Genomic DNA, 22210 nt, shown 5'->3' with positions numbered 1-22210 from the left:
GGTTTATATGGTAGAAGCCAGCTGATAGAGGCCGGTTATTAACTGCTCTAAACTGTATGCAGAGTCAAAGGATAGTGGAGCAACTGGTCCAAGACAGTATTTCCTCTTCCGTGACCTGGCTTCCCCACTTCCCACTCTTTCTTTTTCAGTCTTCCTTTACTAGCCCTCTAAAAGCCTGGTACATTTTTGATCAATTTCCAGTGTGGTTCTGCAAACAGTTGGGATGGTGAGAAAAAGGAGAATGCACAGCCAGAAGTGTTATGGTAGATGGAAGGGTGCAGGCACTCCTGAAATAGGGATGAGTATTGGAAGCATCCTGATACATGGAAAATCTGGGAGACAGATTTGAGTTGTTTTGCTGTGTCTGTGCTGTGCGTGGAAAGGAAGTTGTTTGGTGGTAGCATCATGCATGTTTTTAGTCATCCATTAAATGAAATGCGAAACAAATTGTGGAATACTGGCTGTGTTGTCAACAAGAATAAAAAACATGCCTGTAAAGCATGCCAAAGATGGATGTTTTTCCACTGTATGTAGAGTCAAGAAAGCCTCTGACCAAAACTGTCCTGTAAAGTTCTCTGAGCTGTATTGCTTCATATCTAAACACAGTGGAGGAAAAATCTGTTTTATCTACAATAGTCATTTGATAGCATTGTGAACCTGATTTGGTCAGGACCATATCAATTATTCTGGGTTGGGAATGGGTAGCTTTTGTTTTGTTTTGTTTCATTTTTCTTTTATTTTTGAAAGTTGGTGAGAGCCTGTGGGGTCAGATACTTCTTAATACCATCAAGAGAATCTATAATCCTTACCAGCAGAAGACAGTGTATGTATATTCTGGTGGTTTGCCCTGTAAAAGTATATATTTCTTTATGTACGAGTGTGAAGTGTTGGACTATGCATGTCCATTCAGTGTGGTAAAATGTGAACACCTAACCAGTTAATATTTTACTCTAGTCTTTGCAACAATTTCTGACCTTGAAAAAAGCTGCTAGTATAAGCCAGTCTGAGTACGTCATGATACATAGCTAAGAGGATAATAGGAGATGGGTATAGCTGTTTGTTGAAAGGTTAATGCTTTCCTGGCTCTGGATATTGTAACTGTGTAAACGTTAGGTTGTGCTTGAACTGGGAAATCTTGTTTAGTATGTTCTCTGTAAAAAGGAGTTTAATTCTCAGTTTTATAATGTAGGCCTTTAAATCTTTCATTACATCTTATAAATTAAAATTAAATAGTTTTGGAAATAGTGTTAAGGATATTATACCGTTTAGATCAGTGAAAATGGCCTGGCAAGAAGGAGAGTCTTGTCTCTAAACTGTCACAGGTGAATGATTTTTATCCAATTAATAGAATGACTTTAGCTGAAATGGAAGGAAAAATAGTCTGACCTGTTTATAAATTTGTACATTTAATTACTGAGTAATGTCTTGAAGTACAGTTAAGGATTCATGTTGGTTGCAGTGTAGCTCACTATGAGATAAAACCACACTGAAACACAACACTGACCCTTTTAATATGTAACTAATGTTAGTTAAATTCCAGAGGCTGAGCCATATATTACAAGTAGGCTAAACCTCCTTTTAAAATTATGGAAAGAATTAATATAATCAGTTCAAGGTAGAAAAGTAGCAAGTAAAGCCAGTTAGACAATTTAGTCTCTTCCACATTTTTTACTTTCTGGTAGCCATAAAACTCCATTTTGCTTTTATGGCTTTCATATTCCGTTTTAAGAGTTAAGAGATTTTATTATTATTGCTAAACAATGTTACTATATCATTCATCTGAGGGACCTGCAACTATTATAAGAAATAGTGCCTTCGGTAAAAAGAATTGCTGAAGTGGGAAAAATACCTGAACTACAAACAGAACTACAAATAGAATTAAAGACCTGTTATTTACATTCACGAGCTTTAAAAACTAGATGACCATACCTGAACAACACACATTTCAGAAGTTTTCTTTACTGAAGAGGTAATAAGAATTAACAATCAAAAGGCTGTCCCTGTGTTGAGGCTCATTCTTGCTTAGACCCCTTTTCAATATGTCTTTTCCCTTGGTTATATATTTTGGGGTATGGTTGTTTTGTTGGTTTTTTGTTTGTTTGTTTGTTTGTTTTTTCTTTTGAAAACAACACCGTGTTAGCTAGAAAAAAAAGTGTCTAGTTGTTTTATTTAAACTTGATTGATTTACACACAAAAAGGAGAGGAAAGGACAAAAGAAAGTGGATTGATTTCTCTGTAACTGCATCTCCTTCAGCATCACCTGAGGGAACTGGGTAGATCTGAGTCTGTGAAGTTACGTAAATCTTTCTACATGTAGTTCAAGAAGCTTAATAACTTATCCAACACCAACTTGAAAAGGTGGCCCACAAGCTTTTAGTGTTTTCAACAGAGAATATCTTCCCTGATACCTTAAATGTTCCACACCAGGAACAAAGTGAAGGGAGCAGCCACAATATTCCCTTTTTTTCAGAAGGCTTTGGAAGATTATCGTGTCATTTACTTTGATTCCACACGTATAACGTATAGATATGAAAAGAATATCTGAAAGCCTGTTATTTCCATTAGAAAACCTTTATCTGTGCTGTAGCTCATTTTGTATGGAGATTGATTCTTTAGATTTGGACTTCAAGTATGGTGATTAGAGAATGAACAGCTAATTGGTTGAATTCAGTTTTACTCAGCTGAATTTTATTCAAAATATAAAATTTTGAAATTTTATAAAATATAAAATTGTTTGAAATTTAAGTGTAGTCAGAAAAATTGGCTAAGTTGTGCCTAATCAACATTGAACGTAGACAAAATATAACAGTTTTAATAAGCTGTGAATGAGACACTTAGCTTCCCCTCATTAGCCCCTTCCATATTGTGTTAAAAGGTCTGTAAAGGCCCTGCACTGCACAGTCACTGCTGAAGGGGAATTTCACCAGCTGAAACACCTAAGTCAGCCAAAACCATTTTTTAAATGATCAGTTACACAACCACTCATGTTTTTGCCAGTGTTAAGGGTGTGGTAGAAAAGAAGGTGTGGAGCCACAGAACATTTTCTGCATTCCTATCAAAGAGCTTTTTTTCTCTACTTAGATGGAAATAGAGTATTTCAGTTGAATCTCCAGAACCACGTTTGTGTGTTCTGTCCAGTTTCTTTAGGTTTGACATAGCAATTGGTGGTGGTAAGGATGTTGGTATCTTTTGTGCTGAGCTCCGCCTCTGATTCTTTTTACTGCTTTCACTAAAATTGAGAGTAGAATGGTACATAAACGCATTTGCTTTAACAAAAGTGTTCTGACTCTTTTGTTACACAAATATTTATTGCTTTATTTATACTTTGTCTTGACTAATTTTAATATATTTAAAAATATTTCTGCACATGCATACAATTATATGAAAGGACGCACAAGAAAAGTTTATTAAACTCATTTTTTTGTCAGGCAAAACACCTGAAAGAAGTGAGGGAATTGAATTCCACTGCTGAAGTTCCCTTATGGAGAGTAACTTCTTAGGCCAAATGCTGAAACCTGAATGTGTAATGCATATGAAATCTAGTGGCTGTGACTGTGTGGGCTCAGAAAAGCAGACCTAAGCCAGGTTAAACTTCATAAATCAGGTATACGTACCAAATCAAACAGTACACATGTGCATGCATTCTCATATTTTATTCTCATCAGCTACAAGTAAAAGTAGCTTTGTACTCCTGAATGAAATATTCTAACATCATATTTTATCAACATTGTTCAGACTTTGGTCTGTTCCTCCATTCAGTACATACTAATAAAAACTTGTTCAGCAGACACAAAATTATGTCAACTGTTTCACAAACTTAAATTCTCCACATAACTGCAAGGTCAGTGAGTAACATTTTGCTGTGAAACCCACAGATCCATTCAAATGCACTTGTCGTTTAAGGTTAAAATTTCTTGATGAGACTTCAAGTATTTAGAATAGCTACCTTTAATCCTACTATGTGACTGAAAGAATCATTTATAAGTCTCTCAGTCTACGTGATGACTTAATCTAGTTTAATTTCAGAAATTTTAGAAACTGAGATAAACAAATTTAAAATTAGGCCATACTAGCAGGTGTATGAAGAGGTGTTACCCTGATCGAGATACGTGTGTTAGAAATAGTACACTGAAGTTTACCAGTATATCTTGCTTCCCTTACTGTGAGGTCAAGTGAAACCGGCTTTAACCACAAAAGCACAAGTTTGCCTCTATAAAACATGGAATGTGCGTCCCAAGGAATTTTAACAGAAATGTGTAACTTGCATTCCTAGTTTTCAGAATCCTTAGCTTTGTCAACGAGGTAGTTCTGTAAATTTCTGTTTTTATTACAAATGTAATGTCTGTTCAGTGATGCACTGGTGTTTTAGTAATGCAGTATTTTGCTATAGTGAGAGGAAACAAGTACAGCATTTAGTATGTGAGCTTTTGTTTGTGTTTTTTTTTTTTTTCAGTGGCAGATTTTGTACTTAGTACTGTATTTTCACAGAACCCCAGAATCATCTAGGTTGGAAGAGACCTCAAGATCATCTCGTCCAACCTCTGACCTAACACTAATAAGTCCTCCACTAAGCCATATCACTGAGCTCTACATCTAAACGTCTTTTAAAGACCTCTACATCTAAACGTCTTTTAAAGACCTCCAGGGATGGTGACTCCACCACTTCCCTGGGCAGCCCATTCCAATGCCTCACAACCCTTTCAGTAAAGAAGTTCTTCCTAATATCCAACCTAAACCTCCCCTGGCGCAACTTTAGCCCGTTCCCCCTCGTCCTGTCACCAGGCACATGGGAGAACAGGCCAACCCCCACCTCACTACAGCCTCCTTTAAGGTATCTGTAGAGAGCAATAAGGTCGCCCCTGAGCCTCCTTTTCTCCAGGCTGAACAAGCCCAGCTCCCTCAGCCGCTCCTCGTAGGACTTGTTCTCCAGGCCCCTCACCAGCTTCGTCGCCCTTCTCTGGATCCGCTCAAGCACCTCGATGTCCTTCTTGTAGCGAGGGGCCCAAAACTGAACACAGTACTTGAGGTGCGGCCTCACCAGAGCCGAGTACAGGGGGACGATCACCTCCCTCGCCCTGCTGGCCACACTGCTTCTGATACAAGCCAGGATGCTGTTGGCCTTCTTGGCCACCTGAGCACACTGCTGGCTCATATTCAGCCGACTGTCCACCAATACTCCCAGGTCCTTCTCTGCCTGGCAGCTCTCCAACCACTCATCTCCCAGCCTGTAGCTCTGCTTGGGGTAATTGCGCCCCAGGTGCAGGACCCGGCACTTGGCCTTGTTGAACCTCATGCAGTTGACCTCAGCCCATCGGTGCAGCCTATCCAGATCCTCCTGCAGAGCCTTCCTACCCTCGAGCAGATCGACACACGCACCTAACTTGGTGTCATCTGCAAACTTACTGAGGGTGCACTCAATGCCCTCATCCAGATCATCGATAAAGATATAAAAGAGGACTGGCCCCGGTACTGAGCCCTGGGGGACTCCACTAGTGACTGGCCTCCAGGTGGATTTGACTCCATTCACCACGACTCTTTGGGTCCGGCTATCCAGCCAGTTTCTAACCCAATGAAGCATACACCTGTCCAAGCCACGAGCAGCCAGTTTCTCAAGGAGAATGCTGTGGGAAACGGTGTCAAGTCTTATTGAAGTCAAGGTATTTTATGATACCTCATATGATTTTGCACTCCGCATGTGTAGCTTGTGATTTATATTCACTACTGTGTGATATTAGATGTAAGAATCAAATCATTACCACTTAAATCTCTTTTACCTCTCAAGCTTCCTTCCTTTAAATCCTTCTTTTAAAGAAGCTGAGTGCCCATAACCATGATAATACAGATGTAGTTTATCTTTAGGCAGTCACAGAGGACTTTGCATTGTGGGACATCATTACAACAGTTTACTTTCTTCTAGATAGGCTTCTTCTCTTTTTCTTTCCAGTTTTTCTCAGAAGTCTGCAATCCGTTTCCAACTTTTTACCTAACGTCTTTAGCTTAAATCTGCTGATAAGGCTTGCTCAGTCTTAAATCATGAGTTTAAACATGATAAAACTACAGTTTGAGAAAGCATAATAAAATGAGAAAGTATAATAAAATGTTTCATGCGTTCAGAAATGTGAATAAGAAGAAGGTATGAATGTGTGTAAGAAATCTACAAGTAACGGGTATTAAGATGAAGGTGTTCTTCCAAAGACAGAAAAGGTGGGGATCTGAGTGCAAAACAGCCTAAACATAGTGAGTAGGAGACACTGAATGACCTGAAAGACTGAATGAGGATAGACAAATTGGAAGGAAAGATGATGAAAATGCAGGCAAGCAAACACAATGAAAATGCTGTAGAGTTTTTATCTTACATAAATGTAATGATATTACACTTATTAGTAAGAAATTTGTTTATTAAAACATACTGCAAAAATTAGTAAGGGGGAATAAGAAATCATAAGCATGTTTTATATAACATAAGTATAACATAAGGAAGAAACTAATCTTGGATCTGAGATGTGATAATTTTAAGATCCAAAAAACTCACTTCAATACTTCTCACACCCTCCAACTCCTCTTTTTTTTTTTTTTTTTTTTTTTTTTTTTATGGCGAATATTCCTGAATATACAGTATTTCCTTCCAGGTTTTGTCATGAAGAATCTTGCTTAACCAGTTTTATCTGTTTTGTGCTCTGCATGTGTTTACATACATAATCCCATTTCAGCTCCTTGAGGAGGGTCATCCACAATCCAGTGAACAAAAGATCGTGTTATATTAACAATACGTTTGTTAATGTTTCATTTTGCCCTTAAATAAGTACTTTCTGACCTTTACTCTGTTCTGTTACCATAGGCTTAATTTGTATAAACTCCAGTTAAAATGATTGACAAAACTTTACCAATGTCCCCAAATATTAATTATAACAATTCTAAATTCGTGACTACTGTTGGCACCCATGCTTAATTTGTTGATATAGCCATAGGCTTTTTTTCATATCTAAAGCCATCTGTAGTTTGGAGAAGTGGTGCTACATGTGCATTTTCTACTCAAAGACCATCTAAATTCTATTTGTATAGGTTGACTTCATTTAAATTTCACTATCAAATTGAAAATGCTATTATTGTTGATTTTTTAATAGCGTGTTAATGAATGTTATCCCAAATGTGCTGTTTCATGCCTTACATGTACAGTAGTGTAAGGTAAAAATAGGATAGGGTAAATGCTTCTGTTTTCCTTCTCAGGCTTATCTGAAACTACTTGAAAAGATATTGGAAAAATAATGTATTGTGATAGTTGAATTTTGAAGAAAACGTCTTTCCCCGAAAGATATGTAAGAAAAATGACACTGACTACAATGCAGTAAAGCTCCCATATATACTAAGAGTTTTCCTAACATTTTGAAAGAGTATGTGTGTGCATTTATTTATTTATTGTTGGTATCTTTCAAGACATACCCTTTCAGGGTAAAAGAAAAGAATTTTGTAATTAATATGTCAGAGTTTGTTTGGGAATAGTATGTTCGTGTGAAAGTGTAATCCTTGTAATAATGCCAAGGTCATTGGATTTCTGTGGAGATGTGCCGGTTAAGTACTGGCCACACAGGCTGCTCAAACTTTAGATTTTGCACATATATCTAATTGGTTCCCAGGATTTTATATGAGGCTTATGGATAATCTTGGGAATTTACTGAAATACATAATGAAAAAGGAGGAAGAATACCAGTTCAGTTTAATTTTAGTGGGTATCCTCAGTGCATACAGCAAGAAACGGGGAAAAGATCTCTAGATATCACAGTATCAGTGTAGGCTGAAATTAATTTTGAACCTCTTAGGTTAAAAATATATGTGCATGTATGTAGATTTGAGGGGGCTGTTTTTATTTATTTATTTTTTTTGTGTGTGTGTGTGTACTTCTAGGAAAATAATGCTTCCTGTGTTGGGAAATCAGATTAAAACAGAGTAGATGAGGGTATGATAGATCAGGTACAGCATGTGTCTGCTGCAGTCCTCTCGTTGCACAGCCCAGCGTAGGCGTTTGGATGAAAAAGAACAGACAAATCAACATTCCTTTCCCTGAACTCCCCAGCATGCCTCAGCTGCTTTCACTCAGCTGCAGAAAGGGGAAATCAGACAAAAAGGAGCCTCTGGTAGAGTGCTTGCTAATTAGTAAAACTTTGCTGTATGCAAAAAGCAAAAATTAAATTAATATATAAATGCTATTGAAAAGGATGTGAGAACTTAAAACATCAGCAGAAACCTATTTCATAGCCTTTTAACTGTCATATACTCGGAAGAACAAGTTTTTTCAGTATTTTCGAAAGACTAGAACTTGTCAGCCTGCTTATGCTGCCCGTTTTTGTGTAAGTTCATTGACCCTGTAGACAGTCTGAGTGTTTTCTGAGTTGCTGCTTTATCAAACTAATTTGCATGTTTTTAAAGCTGTTGCTTGCTAGAAAACAACCTAGTGAGGGCACACTTTGTAAACACCCTTTTACAGATTTTTGCTTATCCCTTTGGAAGGGAGGAGGGGAGAATCAAGACCTATAATCAAAAGTAACATAACTAAAAGAGATTTTCATACTTTCCTAAAATATTTCACAAAGTAGTGTCTTACCAAGCTACTCTGGAGGATTTGTTTTCACTCGGATAAACATGACTTCACGTGCAAAAATGCTATGCTTTGGTAATTAACGTGTAATTACCTAATCACCAGATAATGTAGAGGCCAAAGTTATAAATGGATTCAGAAAAGATGAGAGAAATTAATGGATGATGCATTCATGTAGGTAAAAATGAGATGTTAGGAGTGTGTGATGGTTCTACTTATAGTTTCATTTTTTCCGTAAACATCTACTGTGGCCACTGCTGGAGAAAATACTGGTCTAGACTGAGTCATACGGTTGTTCTGGTGTTCTTACTATTATTTAAAGTCTTAATGCAGTAGGTGATGAGCCTGTACACAAGAACCAGATCTTTGTATGGAGTCACCACTTTGTATCAGACTCTGAAAGCTCAAAAGCAAAAAGGAAAAAAACATTTATTTTTTTTTTTTATGGGATTCTTACTAATAAATCAATGAAGAGCAAAGAATTAGGGGTTTAGAAGTACATGCCTGGTCTGTGTAGTATGACAATATAGATACATACCTTGACTTACAGTTTCCACAATAGTAACAAATGAAATGCAGAGTCTTAAATGGGAGAGTGTGTTTTAGGAGAGGGTAAGTGGTAAGACAGAGGTGATAATTAACTCTGAGAAGTTGCATGCTGCAACTTTAGGCAGTTGCCCTGCCAACAAGTCTGTAGCTACATGTGATAAATTGTGATAAGTAGTTTAGTTTAATTTTGTCTTTGTGTTGTGTATTTATTTCTGTTTCTGAAATAATATACGAAGTGTATCTGTTTGAATACAAGGTGAACTCAATAGCTAAACTCCTTCCATCCTCAGGCAGTGACTGGAAACTAAGTAGAACTACTGAATAAGCATAGCCCCAAGTGTGGGTTGTAAGATATGCAGATAGAGCTGCATCAACACCACTGTAAGGTACTTCCAGTCTCTGCTGCTTGTTTGTGCCTGCTCAGTCTGCTGTGCTGTGCTGGCATTGCCTGTTGTGGAACCATGTTTTGAGATGGATTGGGTAATTTCTTCCAGTAACACCTCTACCTGCACCCACCTTTTTATCTCAGTCAAGATAATTTCTTTATTTATAAATACACTTGTGTATTTATATACATATATACACATACATGTTCATATGTGTATCTTAAAGTTGATTCTGTTCCCAAAGCTGGTTCACTGTGCAGCTCCAGATATAGCTGAATGTAGAGTGCTGTACATTTGTGTTTGGAATGGGCAATGGTGCAAGACTGTCTGAATTTTGTGCTGCTGTGGGAGAGACACTCCTCATCAATATGTTATTTCTTCAAGACCCACATGTCATGCCTCTTGATGTCTGTTTGAGTTTTTCAGATTACTTGTAAATACTAAACATTGGGATGTGATCATTAAAGTAATTGAAGGCAATAAAGAAGTAGTTTAAGTAAAAATATGCGATGGCAGGCATGAGATTGTTTGGGTACGGTTACTTGAGCATGTAGCCATGCCAGAGGAAAAAAACACCTTCCTTGTGTGTTCTCCTACAGTGATCTTGAAAATACATTTTTGTAATTATACAGGTTTTAATTTTGATTCTTTGATGTTTTAATGCTGTATCCTAACTACTCTGGTGCTATGTGAAACTTCTGTCGGAAAAGAACATTCATTAATTTTGCTTTTTTAAAAACATTGCATAATTTGTTTTCACTAGAATGCTGCTGTCCTTGCTAGTGAAAGAAACGCTGCAGAAGAGATGCGAAATAGTACAGAAAATCAAGTGAAGGAGCTGATGAAGGAAAATGAACAGTTGAAAAGAACAGTTGATGAGCTAGAGAGTAAAAATGAAGAGTTGCATAAACAATTTGATAATATGAAAGAAGAAGAAGATTCAGTGAAGGAAAAAATAAAGAGGTGTGAGGTAAGCTGAGAAAACAAGCCCCCTAAAGTAGTCTCTCTCCTGTTGTCATGTAGGAAAGTGTAAATGGGACATATAAGGAAGCCACTGAATGTTTTGTAGTTTTATATGCACTTGTTAAGTAATACTGGTTGTCTGTTTGTCTTTAGATGTCAGATTAGAGGTCTTGTATGTATCTAACTATATCAAATTATGTAATTGCAGGAAGAGAAGCAACAATTAGAAGAAGCTTTGAAACATGCTGAAAACGAGGCAAAAGATTTGGTGGTGTTAAAAAGATCTTTGGAAAGCCAGCTAGAAGATATGCAGGTAAGAGCAAGAGCAATATGAAATATTAAAATTTTCAATTTTCTATTTACCTGAGTCACCATTGCTTTCTACACTGACATCTCACTAACTTTCTGTGCGCACATATCTAGAATTAATCAAGCCCAGAGAACTGTTAGTCACTATACACTTTCCCAAGGAGTGTGATTGTGCTCAGAGTGCACATACAAACCGTTTGAATGTAAGTTGAAAAGTTGTTGCTCTTTGGTAAGAAATGATAATACATACATACACCAAGATATAATAATACGTACACTAAAAGCTTTTGCTTTCTTCAGTCACTGAAAAAGGTAGTCTACCAGAAGGAGATTCTGGAAGGTGACAGGTTCTTTACAGGGTCCAGGAAATGCTTAGTCCTGTGATTCTTATGGTACATCAGCTGGCTCAAGAGATAAGATGATGATTTACAGGATAGATGTGGGCATGAGAGATTTCAACAGATGTGGGAAAATGAGAACTTGGACACCTGAAATTCAATTCCCATGGTATTCTGAAGCAGAGTCGCTACTGTAAGTTCAGTGTTGAACTAACTAAAAGCAAACTCAGTGAAATGGAAATGTCTCCCTGGAATAGGTCTGGTATCTAGGAATTGCATTTTCTATTAGAATAATTATGATTAAAACTTCATAGCACTCTCTAATTTTTAGTAATGTAGTTAAGATTTGTTTTCTGATCCTTCTTAATAATAAGCAGTGAAAATAGAATGAGGATGGAAACGGGAAGATGCAATACATGAGAAGTACAATTTTTCTTTTCAGGACATCAGACTATAACTCAAAAGACAAAAAACTATTATTTCAGTCTCAGTCTGCTACATTATCTGGAAATCAGGCAAAAGTTAGCAAGACCTGAGGAAAATCGAGGTGACCCACTGCTCATGTCAAGCCTCCTAATTATTATTTTCTTTAAATATTGTCATTATTCAGTTCTATGCTTTGGTAATTGCCCTAGTTAGTAGAAGAATTTTTTTTCTCATATAAGTAACTTTTTTTTTTTCATAACTCTGGAATAGAAAGACTGATCAGATTACCTCTGATGTTTAAAGCCTTTTCAGCATACTGCAAATGCAAAAACTTCCCATTGGCACCATTATTCTGCCGCAATACAGTTCACTGATCTGTGCCTGCCCGGCTTGTTTCTCAAGGATGTGTAAACAAACAGTAAAGTTAAATGATCTGTGAAAAGCTGATGGAGAGGGGCACATGATGTTTTTATAGCCTGCTCTAATATGGCATGTTAGCCCAGTCCCAAGAATTCAGCAGCTTTTAGAACCAAAGTGCTAAAGTTCAACCTTTTCAATGTTCTTAAAATCCTTTGGTGCAATCTAAAGTAATTCAGTCATAGGTTTAGGCTTTGTAAAACAATATCTATTAGCCCCCAGCATGTTTTAGTTTTATGCATACACTCCTTAGGCCCCTGCCATTAATTCCTATTTGTATCAGAGGTGCCTTTGTTAATAGGTTATATAGGCAGGTAAAAAAGAGAACAGATTTAAAGAAATCTCTAACTTTTAATGTTTGATCATGTACTTTCTTTCGTCTTATAACAATACAATTTTATTTGTGATTCTGATCTATCTTGCCTACAGAAATGCTAATGTGTTTGCACATTTAAAGGTTTTTAAAGTGTAAAGCTACCTGAAGTAAGCACCATCAATATTAGACATTCAGCAAAACTCTAAATTTCCAATAATAAAACTAAGATTTAAAACTGTGTTTTGGAATGCTTTTTATAACTTAAAGTGATTTTAATTATTTACGTTTTTCTATTGGAACAATTTAAACTATTTGTAATCTGGTTTCGGTCAGTTTAATTGTACCTCTCAGACTTCATAAAAAAACAAACTCTTTCTTAATCTTGTAGTTTCTATTTACAGTAGGGCCATTAAGGTATTTTATTATGAAGGGAGAATGAAGAAGTGAGGGTTCCAACATTTTTTTTAATTTTTTTTTTTAGTTAAGCTTTGTGTTAAAGTTACAAGAGCAGGTGGTATTACTGCTGCACAGGAGTGCTATATAATATTCCTTTAAAACCATAAAAAAGAGGGTCCTTTTTCATTATATGTATCTTCTAATTTGCTGCAGGAGAACATTCGATGTATTTCACAGGAACGGCAGCAGTTAATCCAAGAGTTAAAAGATGAAATTCACCAGAAGGAACAGCTGAAGAAGATAAAGAGTGAAATGGAAAATGAACAATGGCAATTGAACAAGACCATTGAAAAGTTAAAGGAAGAGGTATGAGCTCATTTTGAAGAGGCTGCTATTAGTCTCTTCAACCTAGGAACTATTGATACAAGCTTGCGGGCCTGGAATGGTAGTTGGAACACTTATCTTAAAATGCTGTTGTAAAACAGTTCTGTTATGTCAAAACGAGATCCTAGATTTGTGTACAGATCTAATGTATACTACAGACCAAAGCCAGTTCTTGGTCAGCTGTATTTCAGAGACTGACAGCTGATTTTCAAATTGTTTCTGCGTTAGAGCCTTAGTTTAGAGCCTTATTATATTAGAGCCTTACCATCTGTGTGTAAATCATACAGCTTAACATTGATATGCTGAAGTGTGACTATACAGTTCATTTCTTTGTGAATGTTTATTTGAAGCTGGAGACTAAAAACATTTGGTGTATTAATCATGACAGAACTTTTTGTAGCTCTGTTTTAAGGAGAGAAAAATAAAAGTGTACATTTTTCTCAGATGGCTGAAGTGGTAGAGGTCTCAAGAACATCAACCCTGGATCTCCAGAGCCAGCTTGATGAATACAAGGAGAAAAATCGCAGGGAACTTGCAGATGTGCAGAGACAATTGAAAGAGAAAAACCTTGAGGTAGAAAAATCACGCCTGACAACCATGAGAATGCAGGATGAGGTAATGGCTCATAAGTTCAGTGACAAATTTTAACCTTTGACCTAAAATTCTGCTCAGATAATTTTCAAGACAATGACCATTTGCTACTACGCTTTTGTATACTTCTCAGGAGGGACTGATCTCAATCAATGTGCTTTTGTGTTTTGTTCTTCATAATGATGATCAGTGTGTTACTGCCAGGGAAATGGCTTCCTAGATATGACAGATAACTGCAATGTTTAATGGATGAATGTCTCTAAGTGATATGACAAGGATTCCATTGATGACCTGCTGCTCTTTTAATGCCTGCTACTGAAGGAATTGGGAATATAGACGTGTTTTTAATTAAACAAAACAAAACCAAACAAAACAAAAAAAACAGCACCACAACAAAACAGCAGCTATATTACTCTCCCCTTAACAAACTTGTTTGAAATTCAGCTTAAAAGAACAGTAAGAGAAGAAGCAGAAGTTATAGAATAAAGTGTGGTTCCTGTATATTATTGTCATCTGCATATATTCCATTCAGTGATGGAGAGCTTTTGTAAGAGGATGGAAAATCATAATGAAATGTGAAAGATAAAATTGGGATATTGAGAACATGTCTCTTCAGTTGAATAAATGAAAGCTTGAAAGATATGTATGTGAATATATATATATATGAATGTATATATGTATACACACTATTAACAATTATGAAAAGTACTTTTAGTGTTTTCTATTATAGCTACAGGACCCATTACAAAGAAAAAAAGGTCACAACAAAATGAAACCTTCATTATTTGATTAAAAGATCATCAGAACTATACAGGACAAAATATTGCTGCTTGTTAAGTTACAAGAGTAAGAAATGAATGCAGTCTCATCTAAAAACTCTTCCACTACTTTCATTTTTTCAAGTACCATAAAGGTACTTCAGATAACTTTATTGAGTACATGATCTTGTTAGAATAATAATCTTTTGTTCTCAGCAAATAGCCCTGATACAACTAACATACCTAGGTATGTTAGTAATTGTGGCATTGGTTTAATGTTGTCATTGACATACCTCAGACAGAATTAACTACATATTTAAAAGATGAAATATTGGTAGTCTAAAAAGGAGAAAAATAGTATTGCGAAATTTCCAAATATATAGCTACTTACAAAATTGTAAAACTTGGGCTTGCTGTAATTGGGTATAAATAAATCAATAAATATACCACTATGCAGAATTAAGACTGTAAAACCTGTGGTTTGAAACATCTCTTTAGAACTGATACTTCAATCTATGTTTATTTTCTTGGTGCCATCTTGTGGATACAACAAAAATTACTGTGAAAAGCATGTCATTTGTTGCAATTCCAATTACACTTCTGGATCTGTCGTGATTGTAGTCAGTCCCCTTTACTGACATTGCTTGTTTATTGAAAATGTAGTACATAGCGGGTTACCGTGATATCTTTTTGTTTCAGATGCGTCTCATGGAAGAAAACTTGAGAGACCACCAGAGAGCTCAAGATGAAGCAATAACAAAAACTCAGCTGCTGGAACAGACTGTAAAAGGCTTGGAATATGAACTGGAGGTCAAAAACCACTTAAAAGACGATCGGGCAAGACAAATCAAATTAATGGAGGTAAAAGACCTTATTAAAGTTGATTAAAATAATGTTATTTCATATGAATCCTGTCAGAAGGAACAAAATAATGTTGTGGAAAATTCATAAAGTAGTAATGCAGGATTTTTTTGGTATATTCTGAAGGAGATCTGTTAGCAAATTCATCATAGCATAATGTGTTCTAAATTGCACTTGTTCTTTCATTACTTTAAATTGCTTTTAAACTAATTTTCATTAATCAGGCAAAGTTCTAAAATTTTCATTCATAGACCCCTCAGAACTTCAAAAGTTTTTAGAAGTATAAGTTCTATTTAGCATTTAATGCTGATTCATTTCATGATCCTAAATAACATAGCTGTTCTAATTGTGTTGTTATGGGTTAGGTTCATAATTGTTCAGGTTAATTAAACTGTCGTTTAACTTTCATAAACAAATGCTTTTATACATTTTACTCATTGTGATTAATGGAAATAAATTTGTCTTCCAAATGTGTGATAAACCTTAAAAAGTCTAAAAACAGTCAATAGAAACGTCTTTAATTACAAGCTTTTACTTTCTTGAAATTGTTTGGAGTGATTAAGAAAATTTATATATATATATATAGCTTCTGTCAGAGAAACAATTTTCTTTTAAAGTCTTATCTACTACCATCTTTTTTTTTTCCTAGATTCAGTACTTTTCTTCAGAGACATTTTCCTTTTCAAGTCTATTCTTTCAAACAGTTTTGAGTCCTTAAAGTTTAAGGAAGAATGGCCTGGTAGCCATCCAAAGAGGATGGGAGAATAGCATGTTGAAATTACTTTTCTTTGTTCCATTTAGGACAAATTATCTCACCTGGAACTTGAGCTTGATGAAGAAAAGAATAATTCAGATTTGTTGTCTGAGAGGATCAGTAGATGCAGAGAACAGGTACTCAAATGAGTTTACATTGTTCAAGATTCATAAACATGATTAAATATACTCCTCTATATCATCACAAAACATTTTTTCCTATTTTCTTAACTGGAAAAAAGGAACACGTGAGTTATTAATTGCCCAGGATTCATCCACAAAAGTAATTTCATATCATAAAGAGAACCTTGACTTATTTTTATTCTTGTAAACATTCATGTTCTGTACATTCTTTGAAAAGTATGTAGTGTTTTACCCACACAATTTTTGAAATAGAGCTAGCTCAACCTTCTTAGAGCACTGTAAAGTAGAAGATAAACTTAATCTGAGCCTGTACAGGGCCTATATATGAGGGCCTAGAAAATGTAGTGTGGCTTAGTGTAATTCTAAAAGATATGAAACTGATGCATAACTCATTAGAGCATGTCTGTTACTGTAGCTTTGTATTAATGTATCTCATTAGTGATTTCCTAGAAGTCTGGGAGACGATATGCACTGAGGTACAACCCATGATTGTCTATTCTGTTTTAATTTTTCTTTCTTTCTGTAGAAAAAACAATTGCTGAAATTCTACAGAATAGCTACAATTTCAGAGGGAGAATAGAAAATAGCATCTTAGTTTCAGTCTTTTAAATGGAATTGTTTCTTCCACTGAGACAGAGTTTTAAAGTTAGTTATAGTTCCTTTCGTGCATCCTTGAAACACTGAGGCACCCATACTGCTCTGTTGGGACTCAGGTTACTGAGATTCTGTTTGACTGCAGTAGAGTCTTTTGATGTTATTTCACTGGTGTTGTACAGACTCAGTTAGTGAAATAAAATGTGAAGGACCCATAATAATCTTGGGTCATGCTATTGTTAAATTAGGAAGTCTTTTATGCTAGAGTTTTTGCCTGTGTTGTAAGCCTGGGATAAAAGAACCTTACTGATAGCTGCACTAGTGAGTACCATAGTAACTTAATTTGCTAGCTAAATAGAAACCTAAAATACAGATGGGTGACAAACGCGTTACATAATGAGTAAAATAAATGTTTATTTTGAGGTCTGGAGTTTCTCATTTCATGCATGAGTTACAAAGGTTGCTTTGTTTTGATTTAATGCCAGAATGACTAAGTAGTCAAATTACTAAAGAGTATTTCAGGGTCTGCTAAGCATTTATAATGACATGAGAAATGATAATGGATTTGTTTTGGTAATAACTGTGTTTCTGTAACTTTTTTTCAATTTTAAATATATTTTTAATATACTGATAATGAAGTATAATACTCAAATTTCTACTAAAAACAAATTGAAATGACTACTTATATTTTACATAAAGCTAAACATTTGAATAAACACTGCCAAGGCTAATGGTTCACATTTCATTTACTGTGAAATGTTATTCCCTTTCTTAATTTAAATACCCTTTTGAATCTGGGAATGGCTGCATGAGATGTTCTCATCTTCCCTACCTCATTCTCAAGAAGTACCACAGTGTTGTGGAAACTTAAATTTTTACTGGTTTCTTGCTTTAAAAAAATCCATGAGCTTCACTGAAAATACATCTGATCTGGATTCATCATTCCATCTTTCTGCTTTTCTTATGAGATTGCTGATAGACAAGGAATCCTGTTCTTCAGCTGTAATCTGTTTATATAAGATAGGAAAGTGCTTGTGGAAAAGAAATGGTCTCCATCTACCTCTGTGAATAAATACTCTTACTAAAAATTCTCTGGAGTGAGTGCCACTAACTTTGCTCACTTCTGCATTGATTTAGCTTAAAGGTGAGATTTTCAGTAACTTTTAGTCCTTTCCAGTAACACTGTGAGTCTCTAATATATTAAAAAGAAATATGCCAAGAAAATAAAAATTCTAATCCGTGTCTTCAATACTTCAGTGTCCTTTTTATTGCAAAACTTTATCTTACCTTTAATATCTTGTAGCTATTAACGTTTTGAAAAAAATCGTAACTGCAGAAACATCATCTTGATCCTCTGTTGCATCTTCTTCAGCTTTGTAGAAGTCGGTCTTAACTTATTCTTGGACCCTTCTCATTACTGAAGAAAGCATTAGATCCTTTCTGTTGCTGGGAGGAAGTCTTTAACATAAGAGATTTTTCAAGAAAGGTGGATCATATCCTATTGGTTTTTAAATAAGTTATTAGCAGGTCTAGAAAGAGCAGCATTAACAAACATGCATAGAAAGCTAGAGTCTGAAAGGAGCAGAAACAGAACGCATCTTAATACCTGATGTTTTTGCCCACAAACAAGTGAAATGAAATACCATTTTGTTTTTGCAAACAGAATTGAAAAACACTAAAGATAGCCTCATCAATGAATGTATTTTGTGGAAATGCAAACATGAATCTATCGACTTCAGAGTTGTTTCCTGGAAGTGTGAGATATGGACTATTTAGTTTCCATGGCAATTTTAGAACAAATTCAGGAAGATAAAGTTGCATTGACTTGGATCATCCACTTTCTTTTAGTAAAGCATTCCCCATGGATGGCTTGCTGTACACCTGCTCCTTAGCTGGCACCAGGTGTGGGAGGCAAACAAATGAAAAAGGGGAAATGAAGGTTGCTTTTCAATTATGAAGGATCAAAAGGTTTTGTTTGCCTTTAGCCTCTTTGTTAAATACTTTTTATATACTTGCAAACTGAGCTTACACACTAGGTTAATATATATACATATATATACATATTTTATTTTTTCCTACTAACAAGAAACATAGTCTGTGAACCAAGTGTGAGATGGTAATAAAATCTAAAATATTAAAAATCAAATTACGTTAATGAAATTAACAGCTGCTTCTAATCCTAAAGCTGGCACAAAATGCTGTTATGTCTCAATAAAACTTTGTAGTATCTGATGCTTCTCTCAATTCTTTGTTGCTAGCATTCTTCAAATCCAGCTGTGATAACTGTTGCCTTAAGCTACAGAGCTAGTTTATTCTTTTAAAATAATTAGAATATATTGAAGGTAGAACGTGAAGTACAAAGCTCTGCATGGTGCATAACTAGAGCCTGTCTTAACTGCTGTGAAATAAGTGAAATGTTTGAGCTCATTGTAGCAGACAACTATTTTTCCTTGGTGCTTGTTAATAATGTGTTTACTAAAGAAAAGTACAAGGAGATGACTGGAAACAGTTTCCATCTCCTCCAGCAAAAACTGTCCTGTTCCTCTTCTCTTTTTACAAGCTCTTTTATATTTTTCCACCTAACTTTGTGATCCTAATCAGATACAGTGCTTTTGTACTCTACCCCTGTTTTTTTCATGAGATTGCTTTTAAAATAATGTGTCCAACAACAGCAGCAATCTTCTTGGAATTATAATTGTCCTCTAAATAATTCCTTAATTTGAGGTCTGGGGAAGGTTGCACAAATTTGTCACAGCTTTCAAGCACAGTAAGAGTGCAATAGAACTTCAGAGTGGTCCATTAAATGAGTTCCTAAGTATAACAAAAACCCTTTCTTCAGTTTTTAATTAGTCATTCACTTTACTGCAAATTTTGCTTTACTTTTTCTGTATCTGTCTTCATTGGCTAAAGCAGTTTCAGTAGAATAAATGTCTATAAAATCCCTTACGTTTGCTTTTTTTTTTTTTTCTGTATATATGTCTACATCTACATATACATGGAAAAATGTAATATATGTATTTGGAAATAAGCTCTTATGTGAGAGTTTACCTACAAATGTAATCTAATCTATCTATATATAATAAACACACACACAGAATAAGTAATGTATAAGAGCAACATTTATTCATGAAATAGTCTTTCAGAATTTGTTGGTGCTCATTCTCTCCCATTAGTGAAATGTTGGATCGTATCACCACAGCTCTTGCAGATTGACTAAGGCTCTTTTTGAAATCCTTGTTTAAACTAAATGGGTTTATGTTATCTGTAAGTTACTTGATCCAATAATTGCCCCTTTAAAGATATTTTCATAGAGCATAGGAGAGTAAAGATTTAAGTGTTCTGTCATCAAATAACTTTGCTGATATTTAATTAGTGTATTTAAAGAAAACGAGAAGTCAGTGTCTCTCAGCTTCTGAGCAACAATGAAAGCTTTTAGGAAATTAACCAGCTGTTGCCAGAGCACAGCCATGTGCTAACATTTGTAGCCCAGTATCTGGTATGACCTTAGTTTTCAGGAATGCCTTCTGCTGCTCTGAAAATATGCTGACATAACATATGCAACTGCATGCATTACCACCATTATTTATATTCGTATATTGGTTTCAAAGCTACAGAAGCAATGTAAATTACTTCTTTTAAACTTGTTAATATGCCTTTTAATACTACAGGATTTTTGTTGTTTTTGTTTTTAATAGCCTAGGGTAATATTTCGTGTGCTCTGTTTATTTAACCTTCATACTTTCAGCATTGCTTTTTTTTATTTTGTTTTGTTTTTGCTTAGTGGAATAAATGTGTTATTTAATGCTATCTAATTGGTGATGTGTTTATGCAAGTTCCTACCTAACTGTTGTAAATTAGAGTAGAATGATGTGGCCACTGAAATCTGGGCTAATTTTTTTGTAACAGTAGCTGACACAGACATTCACTGAGTTCCCCAGGTGATACATACTGTAGTAAACATTGTGCAGGGAACAGCACGAATGCCTTGGTAACATTAGCTGTGCCTGCAAAGGCATTTGTGAAGACTTGAAGGCAATCTCAGCAGGAATGAGAGGGAAGAAAAAGTATTTCAGCATTGCAGACTTATTCCATTACTCCAGAAGTTTCAATAACAGGTGTCAGGCAGTTTAGAGTTTCTTTCTGATCTTCAGATTATTTTTTTTTTCAGTCAAGTCAAAAGTGAGATATAGCAAACAAATTCTGTATTTGTATGTTGGTTCTGTATGGAACAGGTAGGGTTTTTTAATCATCTTACATGGGGAGAAGATATTTTCCTTTTGGTTATTGAATATGCAACTGAAATATTTACAGAAACTGTAGCAAAAGGTGTTTGTTTTAAAACAAATAAGCAAGCAACACTTCACCCACCAGACCCAGAAGTCAGTGCTTTCCTGTTATATGCAAGACATACAACTGAATATTTAAATGGGGGGAAAGATGTTAATATCCGGTGTGCATCAGAGCCTATTGAAAAAGCTTTTTAAATTTATTCATTTACACAGGCATAGAAAACTAATTGTAGAGTTTTTCTGCGGATACCAGTTTATGTGCTTAGTAAGGTCAAACTTTAAAGTAAACTTGTCAACAGATTAAATGTAAGATGCTAATCAGTGCTTTAGACTTAAGTATGAGGAAAACAATTGTAGAAGGTGTTTGAACACTGATGTGACATTCTGGAATTTAGCACCCTGCCACATGACTTGTCTCTGTGATTTTAGAGTTCCCTGCTACAGAATACATGCATGTATGTATGTATATAATATATATATATATATATGAATGTATGTACATGTATATCAGCAGCAGTAACCCATATGTCTGGAAGATGCCTAGAAAAACAACTAAGAATAACACAGGCTTCTCCAAGGGGAAAAATTTTGTCTAAGATAGTAAATGTAAACTTCATTTGAAATCGTTATATGTCTTGATTTCTAAGAAAGAGCAACATTTTTCTCTTTGTGTAGATATATGTGGTTTATATACGCACTTATATATATGTAAATATATACACACATGCATATATATACATTATTGTATAGACATATATAAATTAAATCTTTTATTAAAATTTCAATCTTTTCTTTCTGCAATAGATTGAACAAATGAGGACAGAGCTACTTCAGGAAAGAGCTACAAAGCAAGACTTGGAGTGTGACAAAATTTCATTGGAAAGACAGGTAATTATGGCTGCCATACCATCATATTAACAAGATAACAAACCAGATGGCTGTCTTCATTAGGAAATTCAACTAAGTGTTTAAAGAATGCAGTATGCAGTAGCTGGCACTATCCCACCAGAGTGCACTGCTGGAAGTATGCGTTAGTAAGCATGGATTAAAAGCTATGAGTACCTTAGCATTGATGCTCAAAAGAAACTATTATAATCCTAAATTAATTCTGTCCTTAGTATGCTTTCTTCTTTCTGTACACCC

At 35.3% G+C, this 22210-nt stretch overlaps 1 protein-coding gene across 10 annotated transcripts in view; it reads left to right on the top strand.

Annotated features, from left to right (window-relative positions):
• The window catches only part of CGNL1 (cingulin like 1), a 68475-nt gene that overhangs the window by 39846 nt on the left and 6419 nt on the right, over positions 1-22210 (top strand). For all 10 annotated transcript variants that reach the window (XM_068696227.1, XM_068696226.1, XM_068696225.1 and 7 more), the window contains 7 exons: positions 10292-10498; positions 10700-10804; positions 12907-13059; positions 13522-13692; positions 15126-15287; positions 16089-16178; positions 21872-21955. In XM_068696227.1, coding sequence (XP_068552328.1) covers positions 10292-10498; positions 10700-10804; positions 12907-13059; positions 13522-13692; positions 15126-15287; positions 16089-16178; positions 21872-21955 — 972 coding nt within the window. The remainder of the gene's footprint in view (positions 1-10291; positions 10499-10699; positions 10805-12906; positions 13060-13521; positions 13693-15125; positions 15288-16088; positions 16179-21871; positions 21956-22210) is intronic.

This window comes from Anas acuta, chromosome 12 (genome assembly GCF_963932015.1).
Source record: "Anas acuta chromosome 12, bAnaAcu1.1, whole genome shotgun sequence".
NCBI lineage: Eukaryota > Metazoa > Chordata > Aves > Anseriformes > Anatidae > Anas > Anas acuta.
Note: the sequence above shows the minus strand (reverse complement) of the source record. Positions and strands in the feature narration are given on the sequence as shown.